We start from the raw sequence: 13835 nt of genomic DNA, 5'->3' as shown, positions 1-13835 counted from the left end.
GTTTCAAATTCTAAGTACAAAGAGAGAGAATGATAAAAAAAGGAAATTACAGATTCTGTGAGAAAGCAATCAGATTTGAACAGAGATGAAGATAACTCGCTATTACAAGTAACTTATAAAGTCAGGAAATGTGGTTTGGTAGATACAGTTCCTCCAAAGCACTAGCAGAATTTCTAAATTTAATTGAGAGTCCATTAAAAAAAATCATTTTTCTTTTTGCAGTCAATCAACTGAAATATTTTGCCTCTCTTATTCAAACTGAAGAGAACTGTACCGTATCTAGGTAACTAGTCATTAATTTGTGACAACTTTCAGAAGGTGAAAAATAAAATTTAAGGCATGTTTTACATGTATTTACTATATGCCATCTACCCTTTCTGAACAGCCTTCATGGCATGACGGCTTTTGAAGTACGTCCCAGGGTTTTGTTGAGCTGACTTTAGGAACTAAAACCCAAGTGGAAGAACATGAAGAGCCATATTTACGTTCTGCAGCTGAAGGCATACAACACTGCATTTCAGGAGGGTGAAACAACACCCAGGGGCCCCGCTGCTGACATGGTTCTCCTTTTTCTGCCCAAAGAGAACCTGCTCAGAGAACAGGGGAAGCCTTGGCAGCACCATCCACTCCAGAGGAGAACCAAGCAATTAACTTTTGATTGGGAGCCCCTAATTCCCTGCAGCAGGGAGAGGCAGGACCAAGTCCTTGGTTTCTTGTAAGGAGGATGGCTTTAAGCAGCCTTCACGTCAAACAGCAGGCCATAACACTTTACTGCAAGTAGGATCTCAGATGTTGAGAAGTAGAGGGGAATTAACATAGCTTCAAACGAGTAGATTTTGTGATGGTAAAGGAAAATTGTGTTCAAAATGAAGACTGACTGGATTTTTCAAGTCCTTAAAAACACGCAAAGATACAAAAAAACACAGAATAATATACTGCAGTTTGGGCTTCAGTGAGCCCTCGGGGGTGTTTGCATGTGTTTTTGTTTGCTTGGTGCTTTCTTTTGTTTATTTATTTTCTGTGTGGTGATTTTTTTTCAGTGTTGTTTTCCCTGTAGTGTCTAAATATACTACTAGAACTAATCCCCTATGGTACAAACAGGCTTGCTTCTGACAAATGCTGAGAGGAAGATTGAGTTACCAGACTACTCTCAGATCTGCAGAACAATCACATACGTCTATTTACCCAGCTCACTGATCCACCAGTTGTTACCTAGTTAAAACACCTGGAAAGGGGAATAAAACACCTGGAAGGGGGAAAAAAATGTTCATGAATGAACACACTCATACATAAAAGTGATGTGTGTTCTCTGCCAAAAGTGATCACAGAACAGGTAACATACTTTGTGCAACCTTGGTGCAGCCACCTCCACATTTCATGATTTCAGCACCCCTCTAACATTTCCAACATTCTCTATCGTCTTTTTATACTTTGAAGATATCTTCAGAGCAGGTGCAGTTGTTTCTGACATGATCATACAGTACCTTGCATTTGTGATGCTATGATTTATTTGGAAACCCATTGCGTATGGTTTATTATTGTTATTGCATATGGTCCTCATGCACCTATTTGTGTCAGAAAAAACAAGGTGACAGACATGGTATTGCAGTCCGTAAAGAACAGAAAAGCACAGATTCTGTTTAAGAACTAAGTCACTTCACTTTTCTGCCTAAATTATGTTGTCCAGCTGCCCTCAGTCACTGCATTATTTCTGACGTCTACAAGACTTCCAGTAGGTCTGGCCTTTTTATTCAGTGATCTCCCTATAGTCTCTAAAGCTGCTTCAGAGCACTGCAGCAGGTGAAGGTAGATGGTGCCATAATTCACATATGGGACAAATGACAAAAGTCATTACACTGAAATAAATTCTTCTCTTTTTTTCTTGTCTGTGCACTAGAAAGAGTATGTGAAACCACAGAGAAAACAACACCAGGTGGCAGAGGACAGCTGGCACCATGAGAGGACCACGCCAACGCTGCTATAAGTTCTGCATGACCCACAGCCTAGACAGCAGCCCCCACAATCGGCCTCTGAAATTCATCGCAGAGTTCACCTCGTTACCTCAGAGAAACACAGGATGGTCAAAGAGACCAAGGCAAACTGGGAAAACAGAAGGAAAAGATGCAAAGAAGGGTGATCTGTGCACATCCAATGCTATACCAGCCTCTAGGAAATAGTAGGTATGGGAAGAAGTCAGTCATGCTACTATTCTGCAATGACTGTTTAGAACTCTAAACTTTTTTTAGCATTCACTTTTATAAACACTAACTTTGCTCTGAGATTTTCACCACCCCTAGAAATCAGGCTCTACCTATTGCCAACATATACATAAGCTAGCCAAACTTTCTGGAAGTTAGTTTTCTGTTTAATTTTGAAACGATCTGCCTCGACATTTGAGAAACAGGACAGAAAAACATAGAAACACCCTCAGAAGAGAAGGCTTGATTTGGTGTGCAGAGATGCACATCAGCTCTTTTCCTTAAATCAAATAGTCTTATTTTCTAGTCATTGTGTTACCTGCAGCCACTCTCACTGAGGCTGTATTATTTCACATATTTACCATCCTATATTTTATTTTACACTTCAGAAAAGGCAACCCTCAGTAACATCCCTTCTATTCCCAAATAATGGGTTGGGTTTCACGAACTGCAAAATGAAAAATGCAAGAATTAAACATATGTATACAGCAGATAAGAGAGCACTCAAAACTGTTCCCTCTTTCCTAAACATTAATCAGAGATAAAAGGCTACATAGCAACACTTAGAAACAGTTAACAATTTCATTATTTTTACTATTCCTTAAATTTGGGACTTGGCAGGAAATCATCATGGCTAATTTTTTCTTTTCAAAACTGGAAACTAAAGATAGCTGTAAAAGCCTAAAATGAAAACCACACCAAAAAAAAAGAAAAAGTGCTGAATCTGTCATTAAGAAAAACAAAACAAAAATGAAACCTCAAGCTCTCAACATTCAGTTCCATTTCCCAAACCTTAGGTCAGACACTATTTAAATGAAAATCCAAGACTTCATTTGAGTCTCTGTAGCCCATACATGCTGGAGATAATGAGGCTGCTAGCAGAACAATTCTGTGTTCATTGCAAGCCTTTAGCATCCACTTTGTTTTGAGTCATTGCTTTTCAATTTCTCATTCAATGAATGAAATTCTGACCCACACAATTTTCCTTTGTTCTCTCCAAGGCTTGTTTTCTTGATAAAACTGGGAAAACAGATCTTTTTCATGGGAAAGAGGTACCTCTTTCCTCCACAGTCAAAGCGTGCTCAAGTCTACCTAACAACTAAGCCATGCATCTCTCATTTCCCTCAAAACCCAGAGCCCATCTTTTTTCCGTCATGTCGGTTATTCCTATCTAAAACACAGATTACCCGATGACTCAACCTGTGCAACATTTCTCATATGAATTGAAAAAGTGCCGTACATACATATGTAATATGCCAAGAATTTGCACGGATTCAGCACATGCTTCTACTCTACATAAAAACCAAAGCACAAAATCTGAATGCGAAGTTTGCTATCTGACTTCCTTCTTCAAATGTTTCCAACTTACATTCTCTAATAAGAAGCCTTACAGAGTGTGATCTTATCATAATATAAAAGTTTCCTTCAAATAGCTAAAACTGGAGATTTTGTACTGATGCCTTGTTTTCCAGAACAAGCTGTCCTATGGCCTTGCTTTACTGAAATGTATTATCTAACAGACAATTAATACTCACTTGGGATAGACAAACAATTTTGACTTTTAGCCTTTACAGTGATTACAGAGCAAGGATCTGAGTTACAAAGAGCTTGCCTCCAGCTCTCATCTCTAGCCCTCTACACCTCTCTAGTTCTTACCACAGCTTCACTTGGTCAGCAAAATGCTCCAGTATTGGCCTGAGACAGCCTAATCCCACTAACTTGCGGTTGCAGCTACGTTTGAGACAAACAAAGGCTAAACCATACTGAGGTCTGTGCATTGGAGCAGTTTTCTCTCAGGGCCATCTTGGATTAGTTTTGAAAGCCATAACAATATACTTGGATCACTGCTAATAAGGTTTCTACAAGAAATACAAAACGCATCAAGTAAGTTTTTGCCTAACTGGAGGAGGTTATGATTACGTAACTATCTTCATTAATAAGAAGCAATTACAGTATAATTAGATTTAAGATTCCAGTTCAGGTTAAAAAAATATATAAAAAATCTCATAAGACAGACTTACTCATTTATTAAGAAGAAAGCATACAGTCTAGATAAGCACAAGGAAAAAAAAAGTGTAAAAACAGATCAGACCATAGCCTTTTTTCCAGAAAACAAGTAACTAAGTAACTCCAGGCAATCATCAAACCATAAATCGTCATACCATTGTCATAAATCGTCAAACCATCTGTTTCAATCAAAATCTGTTTTACAGAATAAATTCAGTATTTCACAGTAAAAAAATCATTGAGATTGAGGTTGCAAACACTACTCAAAAGGGATTTTCTTGGTGGCTGGGAGGAGGGTATGCCTGCTATATTTAGAAACTAACTTTTGGTTTACTAAAAGAAAATCTGTTCCTGTGGTTGTGAAGAAAATCTGCCAAATATAAAATGAGACAATGCTGTCATCTGATGTCTACAGACAGACTCTGTGCATCCTACATAATTCTCAAATGACAGCAGTGCAAAACTAACACATCTCTGGCTGTTATTGCAAAGCTACTAGCCAGCACTAAACCAGACAACTACCCTCATCCAGTTCAGCTGGCTGCTGCCACTTTAAAAAGTTATTAGGAGCAGCCAATACTGCAATAATTCTAAATGAAAAAAAGTCAAAAACTTTCATTCCCACCCTGACTAGACAGAGAGTTCCAGGAGTTTTCTCTCCCTTTTGTAACTGAAGAGCAAAAGAAAGAGACTCCCCCCGAGAAAAGCATCTTTGCGTCCACCCCCATACTGACAGCTGAGCTCTGGGTTTGACACTGTGCCAAGGTACTACTCCAAGACAGCAACCGATCCACTGACTCCTACTTTTCAGCTTTGCCTACAGTTTGCAGGTTTTCAAATAAAATTTTAGGATGTACCACCTCGCTCAAATGTTTTTCTTCAGTCATGGTAAATAACACTAAAAGATGTTGTCTCCCTGCCTTATGTTGTCAGGGCATATATATTGTGTTGGCTTTTTATTGGTCATCTGCTATAGAAATTTGCAAGAAGTATTGCTTTCTTTTGCAAACAACAGCTAGCTTTGCTGTAACAGTGAATGCACGTGCATCCTAGACACTGCAATATCTCTGGTGGGCTAAGCAATAGGCTCAAAGCCAAAATTTTCCTTCAGCTACTCTGTATCCTGAATTACAGCACTAGCACTAATATCCTGGTAGTTGCATGTTACCATCTCACTTTCATAATTTTCATCCACCACTGAAAATTATGGCTATCTGTCTTCCAAGTCAAAGACTACAGGCCAGCTCCCGCAGCCTTCCTGAGCCACCGTGGCATGCTGCTGAACTTCATACCACCAACAGCAGGAACACCACAACTTTGTGGTCAGCCTAGGCTAGCCTGAAGTCAGCTCAAGTGCCGAAGAGACCATCCCACCCTTCTTTTTCTCAGCTGCTCCTTGCTACCTTGTGCCTCCAGCCTACCTGTGTTGATATATATGGTATTGCATTGCAAAAACGAGGGAAGTCATTTGGGACCAATCCGGCAGAAGTGGGTGAAAAGCAAATTTAACTCGAGTCAATTCCCTGATCCCATTTGTCAAGCGGCTGCACAAACAACAGTTGTGCTGACATGAGGACAAAGCCAAGAGGAAGGAACGAGGGGTTGAGGCTTGAAGAGGGCAGGATCGTGTCTCGCGGCTGCAGTGCCAGCTTACGTTGGCTGGAAGGAACCGTGGCCCAACAGCAAAAATGAGGTCATCTTAAAATAACAACTGTGAAAAATACTTTCTAAACTAATATGCACCATGAAGCTCACATAACCAAGATGAATCAGATGCATGCACTTAAAGATCGTGAAAGTGTGCAAGAATGGCATCTGTTTTATAACAAACAAGAGTATCAAAAGAAGATTTTCAGAGCTAGCAACTTGCAGCCTGGTCTCATCCAATCAAAACTAGGGTTAAGCACTGATCAAGAGCCAGAGACCGGCACAGACTTAGCCAACCAAGCCTCTCCAGTTGGTAAAGTAACTTAAGAGGGAAATAAGGTAGAAATTTCTTTCGTTTTTGATACCTGAAAAAAAATAAATTACCTGTTAGTCAGATACTTGTGAATCACATAGCTGGCTGTGCACCTACTACCCTTATCGTAGCTCTTTGTCTGGAAGCCTGTGCCAAGTAACCCTCCCGTAATGGCCTTTTATTAATGATAAAAAGGTTAAAAAAACATCTTGCCAGATAAAATGTAGACTATACTGTCAGAATAAAACAGGAGTTTATAAAAGAGAACTTCTTCATACTAATAACTTCCTTCTAAAGGAAGACTTTACCTGTAGTATAAATCTAAGTCCATGCACATAAAGATATTCTCCTCCATGAGGAATGAAGGGAAGACATATGGATAATCAGTTTAATCAGAAACAGCATCCCAAATGTAAATGTGAACGTGAGAAATACCAAGTGCAAGAGTAATATGCGCCCCGTATCTCATAGCATCAGGTTGCCTTACAAAGCCATAGCATCAGACCAGAGCTACCCAAGAAATAACATTCGTCTCTACGCCTTCTGCCAACAGCAGGAGCCTTCAGTCCATATGGCCAGACTCATAAAAGGACATCGTGGCTGCACCCTAGCCAGACGCCATCCCCTCGGTTTCACGCTCTTGCTGCGTGCTCTCCTGACCCCATATTCCCTTTTCCTTGGCAGGGCACAACAGCGGCAGCAGCTGCCAACAAGTTAAGCGCAGTTACCTCTGTTCGGGATACCTCTCGTCCCATCTTTGATGATGGCTCAAGCCTTAGCTAAGTACGTAATCTAAACCCTTCCAATGTAACAATCTCTGGCAGCACGTTTGCTCAAATCAAAATTAATAAAGGAAAAATTTTCAGTAAGCGGAGTGGTTTTGGTAAATTCCAGTATTTCCAGCTACATGCGTTTTTCCTCTATATGTGCCTCTGAAAAACCGGGGGAAGGTGTCTTGACTTATTTACCCAAGGTATTCTCAACCAAAGGCCCTTTTCTTGCCACCACCACGCTAAACCAACAACCAAACCCAACTGTCAGACCGCGCTCCAAACAGGGAGGAGAAAGAAGCCTGCCGCTCCACATTTGACGCGCGAGCCAAAGCCTGTTGAGGAGTCAGAAAAACACGGTCTTGCCGTTCAGTTTTTTGTTGTTTTCCCCCCATCTGGCACTTTATCAACAATGCCTCCACCCAAACCTTGGGCTGTTTGGAGCACCGGGGAGCATGCCTGGGCATAGCCGGGCGTCCTGCCCGCTGGTCCCAGGTGACGGCTGCTGCGCGGTGGTTGATGGCACGACCACCGCCACCATCCCCAACACCATCACGGCCACTAGCACCATCCCCAACACCACCATGACCAATACCACCACGACCACCGCTACCAACCCCAACACCACCGTGACCAACGCACCACCACGACCACCACTACCATCCCCAACACCACCACCTTCGACCCCATCTACCCCCACTCGCCTGGTTGGGGTCGGTGGCTCGGAAGACGTGGCAGGCCATGGGGGAGTCGGGGTTGTCGGGCTGCGCCTTGATCAGGTAGGCGAAGTAGGTGAGGTCGTGGCTGTTGTGGACGAAGCGGGCGATGTGCTGCGCCTTGTGCTCGAAGATGAAGACGGCGGGCGCGGGGCTGCCGGGGCGCCCGGGGCCGGGGCTGGGGGGCCCGGCGGGGACGCAGCGCAGCGTGGGGGACCCCAGCAGCAGCAGCACCTCTCGGGCCGGCACGCCGCTGCCCAGGGAGCCGCCGGGCTCCTGCCGCTGCCCGCGGCGCCGGATCTCGGCCATCAGCCAGGGCAGCATGGGCAGCGTGGTGCGCCGGTCCAGGCACGACCAGCCCACGTACCACAGCCTGAAGCGCTTCTCCGCCGCCGGCTGCGGCTCGGCCGAGGGCTGCAGAGGGTGGGAGAGAGGCTGGACCCCCGGGGGCTTCTCCATGGCCGCGGCCGGAGGGCTCCGGGTGCGGCCGCCGGGGCCTGAGCTCAGCGCGGGGCGAGCGCTAAGCGCGCATCCCGGCACGGCTCGGCACGGCTCGACTAGGGTCAGCCCGCGGGGACGGGGGGGATCTCCGCCGTCCTGTCCTTCCCCTCCGCTCCTCCTCCTCCTCCTCCTCCGCCCACCGCCCCGGGGAGGAGCGCGGGAGCTACGCCCCGAGCGGGAGGGGACGAGGATGAGGAGGTCCGCAAGGGGAGGAAGGTCACCCGGGGGAGGGGTGTGTGTGAAGGAGGTGGGGAGGCCGCCGGGGTTTTTCCTACTTCAATTTCTTGTTAGTTCTTTTCTTAATCCCATTTTATGCTTGTTTTCATTTTATTTTACTCCCATTTCCTCTCCGGCGGCTCCCTCAGGCCAGGGGCTTCTCCCTTCCGCGGGACCTCGCCGGGTGCCCCCCGGCCAAGCCTCGCTACCGAACCACCTTCAAGTCACACTTTAAATTAAAACTGTTTTCTAAATATTTTTTTTTAGGTTTCTTTTTCCTGCTCTGAGCTTCTAGGTTGTTTTTTTCCCTCGCTATCGCGATAACATCTGACAGTGTAAAATCTGCCACCTACTGTAAGTGGGAGTAACTGGTCTCCAAGAAAGAAGCTTTTCCAATCAGACAGCATCCGTATCCATCTTGTAATTATCAAATGTAGTGACTGCCCTTGTGTTCACGTCGGTAGGAACAGCAGTGATAACTCCCCGTAACGCAGTTACGGCAAATCTTTTAGCCCTACTGCTCTCTAAAAAAGTCAGTAGCTTGGGCTGAAGAGCTACACCGTGCTCTTGGAGACCCCACGCTACATAATTTGGGCAGAGAGGTTGTGTAACAGCCAGCCACATCACCCACAACAAACAGAACTGACGCCAAAACTGTTGTGCTAGCGGTATTTTATTTAATAGTGTGACAAGCAACTGTGCTCATCTACTGCGCAAAGCGCTTTGCATTTTTTTTTCTTTTTTTTTTTTGCTAGTTTCTCTGGTTGAATGCATTTTGGCTTATGGGTAATCAGCTGCAGTTTTCAGCTTTAACACCGGGACTTGGAAAGACCTCAGACATTGCCCTTCCCATCGCCATACTAACGTGAGCTTTTCTTAGAACAGGGCAGCAAAAAGACCTCTGGAGACTGGACATCGGCTTTAATATCTGCTAGAATGGTACAAACGAAAGCAAGGATGGGATTGCTTTCCCAAGTTGACTATTTTCACAAACATTAGCAACTGAAGCACATTTTTTGTTCTGCAGTAGATTTTATAACTGGGGTAGTCAGAATACAAATCTTTTTTTTTAATCACAAACCTATCAGTCCTAAAAGTTTGCTGTCCATCTGCACATGTCCATCTGTCCATGTCCACATCTGCACAGTTCTCATTAACCCATTAACTGAGAAAGTTAACAAGATTTTCTGCTTCCATGAAACAGAATCACAGAATCATCTAGGTTGGAAGAGACCTCCAAGATCACCCAGTCCAACCTCTGACCTAACACTAACAAGTCCTCCACTAAACCATATCACTAAGCTCAACATCTAAACGTCTTTTAAAGACCTCCAGGGATGGTGACCCAACCACCTCCCTGGGCAGCCTATTCCAATGCCTAACAACCCTTTCAGTAAAGAAGTTCTTCCTAATATCCAACCTAAACCTCCCCTGGCACAACTTTAGCCCATTCCCCCTCGTCCTGTCACCAGGCACGTAGGAGAACAGACCAACCCCCACCTCTCTACAGCCTCCTTTAAGGTACCTGTAGAGAGCGATGAGGTCTCCCCTGAGCCTTCTCTTCTCCAGGTTGAACAACCCCAGCTCCCTCAGCCGCTCCTCGTAAGACTTGTTCTCCAGACCCCTCACCAGCTTGGTCGCCCTTCTCTGGACTCTCTCGAGTACCTCTATGTCCTTCTTGTAGCAAGGGACCCAAAACTGAACACAGTACTCGAGGTGCGGCCTCACCAGAGCCGAGTACAGGGGCACAATCACTTCCCTAGACCTGCTGGCCACACTGTTTCTTATACAAGCCAGGATGCTGTTGGCCTTCTTGGCCACCTGAGCACACTGCTGGCTCATATTCAGCCAACTATCAACCAGCTGCAGACCAGTTCCACAACTCCAGCCTTGTGGGATGGGTTTGGGAGTCACCTAGACCCTCTAATAGGACACTCGAAGAAGACCCATTAACCCACTCGGTTAATGCCATGACGAGCTGCTCATGTTCTGCCAGCTCAGGTCTGTGAGCTGCCTCAAGGCTGAGTGACAGCGCTCACAGAGGTACTGCTGTTGGCACCAAGGAAGCAAAAATAGATGCCCGGAGGTGAAGAGGGCAGGAAGACTACTCACTCCTTTGGGGAACGCTAGCTTATGTGAGTCATCCAGAGCGTGAAGCTGCAACTTAGTCACTTGAGCTCAAAGACAAATTTAAACCTCCAGGGAAGTGAACTGCACACTAGATTTGCACTACGGCAGGAGAGACACCACCCTCTCCCCCCCCACACACAGTTGCACACAGTTGCAATGATTTTACATGTTTTTTCTTTGGATTTTACATTTTATAAAAGACTGCATCATTTTATACGACTTCTATTTTGTGAACTAGAACTGCGAGGAACAAAATGTGGGAAATGAATCTGAAATTGTTAAATTATCACTATTATGGCATTTATGGAAAGCTCTTTGTATTTTACTTCACTTGGATGATATGAGATTTGGTCATTTTGATCTACCTAATTTATTTTTTATTATCAAACTCTCTATACAAATTTCTCTAAGACTAAATTGATCTATATAAACCCTACCATTAATATTTTAACTGCCTTCAAAATAAAATTCTCAGATGTTATTCCAAACAGTTTTCATACTTTCTTCTTGCTTCAGGTTTTTATATGTCTCCCTGAATCAATTCTTCATAGTAATCCCTTCAGCTGTCCATTATCTTTATTCATTTACTTCATCATTTCTTTCTTATCCTTTAATATGGCCATCTCTTTTTACACCCATCATCTACTTAGTAGTATTTCTTTATTTACATAACTGCTTCTTGAAGTTATTTCCTTTTTCTCATTCCAGTTGTAAGACTTCATGCACCTTGAAATTAAGCTTCCTAATTAATCTTACATTGAACATAGTGTTCCTTTGCCCATGCCCAAGGCCTTTCACCTTTCACGCTCCTCATCTAATTTCTGCCCTAGCGTTGTTGCTGAAAATTATAATGATAACAAAAGCACCATTCTACAGCTCTTTGAACAATATTGTCAGGAATTAGCCTAAACTACATAATCTTTATAGCTCTGCCAATGGGAATCAGAAATGCTGGGACTCAAAAGAACGCAACTTCCCATAGTCTTTATCTGCAGAGCTTTGAAAATGTGTTTATTCTTGATGAAAAGGCAGCTTCTCTCCATGTCATCCCAAATGGAAAAAAAAGCATAAATGCAGCATCCATGCAGAGGCATGACATATAAAAGCCCTGATGAGATGCCACAAGTGTTTTCAATTCCTTTTTTTTTTTTTTTTAAATTATTGGCCAAGCTTCTTGAACCAAATTGTAAAATTCAAGGTAAAAATTTTGTTGGCAGATACAAAGTAGATTAAGTATTGTGCTCAATATTTACCAACTGATGTGCTGCAAATACATGTTTGTTTGGTCAGTCTGACCAAGTAGCCAATCAGCCTTTTTGAGTTGTAGATTACCTGCCACTGAATTCTGTTGATTAAACAGAAATTAGATGCACAGTCTCACAAAATAATGTGTATTACTGAAGTGACCAAACATGGATACAGTTAGCTAAACTTAAGTGCCTCTGAACATTTTGGAATTGGTAATGCTTGCCAATGGAGTACTAAAAAATAAAGATTCGAGATTTTATTAAAAAAAACAGGTGGGGGAAGAGGATATTACAAAACAGGAGAATATCAGTGAAATCAGTAAAGAAAAATATTTTTTATCCTATCCTACTTTGGAAACTTGAATTTTAGATATTTTAGATAAGTATATTTTCCCTCTGTTCATTAAAGCAAGTATGTTTTGTTCATTAAGACAATACCTTGATAATGTGCACTGTTTCTGTACATGACACCACCAACGCAGCCATTTCATTTATCCTATTGGGATCATCACACTCCATCTTTAGTTTTAAAGGATTTAAACCTGGAAAAGTGGCAAGCAACCACAGTTTTCAGTAATTTCTTTGGGAGTGGAGAGACCTCAGCATCTCACATGATCAGACTGTTAATTGCCATAATTACCTATCTTCTTAAGCTTTCAGCAACCATTTTAATTGCAGAAAAATATTAAATTATTAGAGGAGCTGTAGACTTTATTTTACAATCCTATAATTTATGCATAACTTCAGCCACCTTGGACTAGAACATTTCAGTAATATGCCCTATAACTGGAACTGATTCTTGTCCTATTGCTTTTCTAAGAATGCTGGCACTTAACTACTTAACTCTGGCATTTCAAGGTCCATGACTGTATTTGCATTACTTTTAACTAATCAAATTTAATTTCACTGCCACTAAGATCTAAGATAATGACATTTAGATTTTAAAAAAACATTTCATTAATTTAAATCACCCAGTCTTATTTGAAGACACTAATGAAATAACTTTGGAAATAAAATTCTAGTATTAGAAAGTTCAGAAGTCTGGGCATAATACCAAGGCTTTAGGCTTTAGCTGCTACAGAAAACTCCGGTGCCTCTTCTATTCAGTGTGCAAAATGTAACTAGAAATAACAAAAACTATGTATTTTGCAGGATATATAGATATTGTTATAGATTAAAATGGATTGCCAAAGGCTTGAGTAAGACGGTCACATAGAGACAAGCCAACAGCAGGAGGCACATTATAATTTGTTCACAATAAAAATGATGAAAAATTAACCTGAGAGGTGTTTTTTTTTCTTTTACTCAAATACTACTAATCTTTTTTGATTGTAATGACAGATTATAACTTGTTCTGCCAATAGGAACCACTCCAAAATATATTTAGGGGAACTGGAATGAGTAAAGTTCATAAGAGAACAATCCCTAGCTGAAAATTTCAAAAATATCTCTAGAACTTTAAGCAACCTACCATGTTTATGTCTGTGTTCAGTGTATCAATACACCATTTAACATTACACTGACTGAAAGAGACAATGCCTTCAATTATTTTATTTGCCCTCCACAAAGCAGTGTTTCTTATTTTCTCAATTCTTATTTTTGTCTTTTTTTTTTTTCCATTTAATAGTTATCCCAACAGAGTTATCTTGCTGACAGAGCAGACTTGGAATCTGGTGTGGAATCTGGTTTACTTTATCTTTAAAAAAGATTTTTTTTACAATATTTAAAGCATAACATGCTTATTACGGTGAGGTTTCTCTGCAGAGTTTCTTTATGTGATACAGACCAAGTACATTCTAGTTATTCCTCTGACTTCCCGCTAATCTCAGGTGTGTACTTACATGTAACCACAGCAGCTTTCCAAGTGGAACCACTAGCACTTGCTTGCTTTTTTCCCCCCCCCCCTTTTTTTTTTAAGGTTTATATCCCCCTCAAAAAACAGTATCAGATCAGCTTTCTTAAATCCCTGTTGTTGAGCTGATTCAGTGGCTGTTAGCAGCTCAGGCCAGTTGCAAAGCTAGTTATAGCAGAAGACAGAACTTCTGCAACAAGAACTTCCATATTCACACTTATTTCTTTTACATAAAGGA

The 13835-nt window shown here is 42.3% G+C and overlaps 1 protein-coding gene across 2 annotated transcripts in view; it reads right to left on the bottom strand.

Moving 5' to 3' along the window:
• TBC1D4 (TBC1 domain family member 4) overlaps window positions 1–8304 on the bottom strand; it is a 110201-nt gene extending 101897 nt beyond the window's left edge. Inside the window, exon 1 of one of the 2 annotated variants that reach the window (XM_083819914.1) lies at window positions 7640–8304. In XM_083819914.1, coding sequence (XP_083676040.1) covers window positions 7640–8110 — 471 coding nt within the window. In that variant the 5' untranslated portion in view covers window positions 8111–8304. The remainder of the gene's footprint in view (window positions 1–7639) is intronic. The other variant, XM_083819915.1, reaches the window with a different exon arrangement.
• Between the last annotated feature and the right edge of the window lie 5531 nt (window positions 8305–13835).

Source organism: Anser anser (genome assembly GCF_964211835.1).
Source record: "Anser anser genome assembly, chromosome: 1".
Taxonomy (NCBI): domain Eukaryota; kingdom Metazoa; phylum Chordata; class Aves; order Anseriformes; family Anatidae; genus Anser; species Anser anser.
Note: the sequence above shows the minus strand (reverse complement) of the source record. Positions and strands in the feature narration are given on the sequence as shown.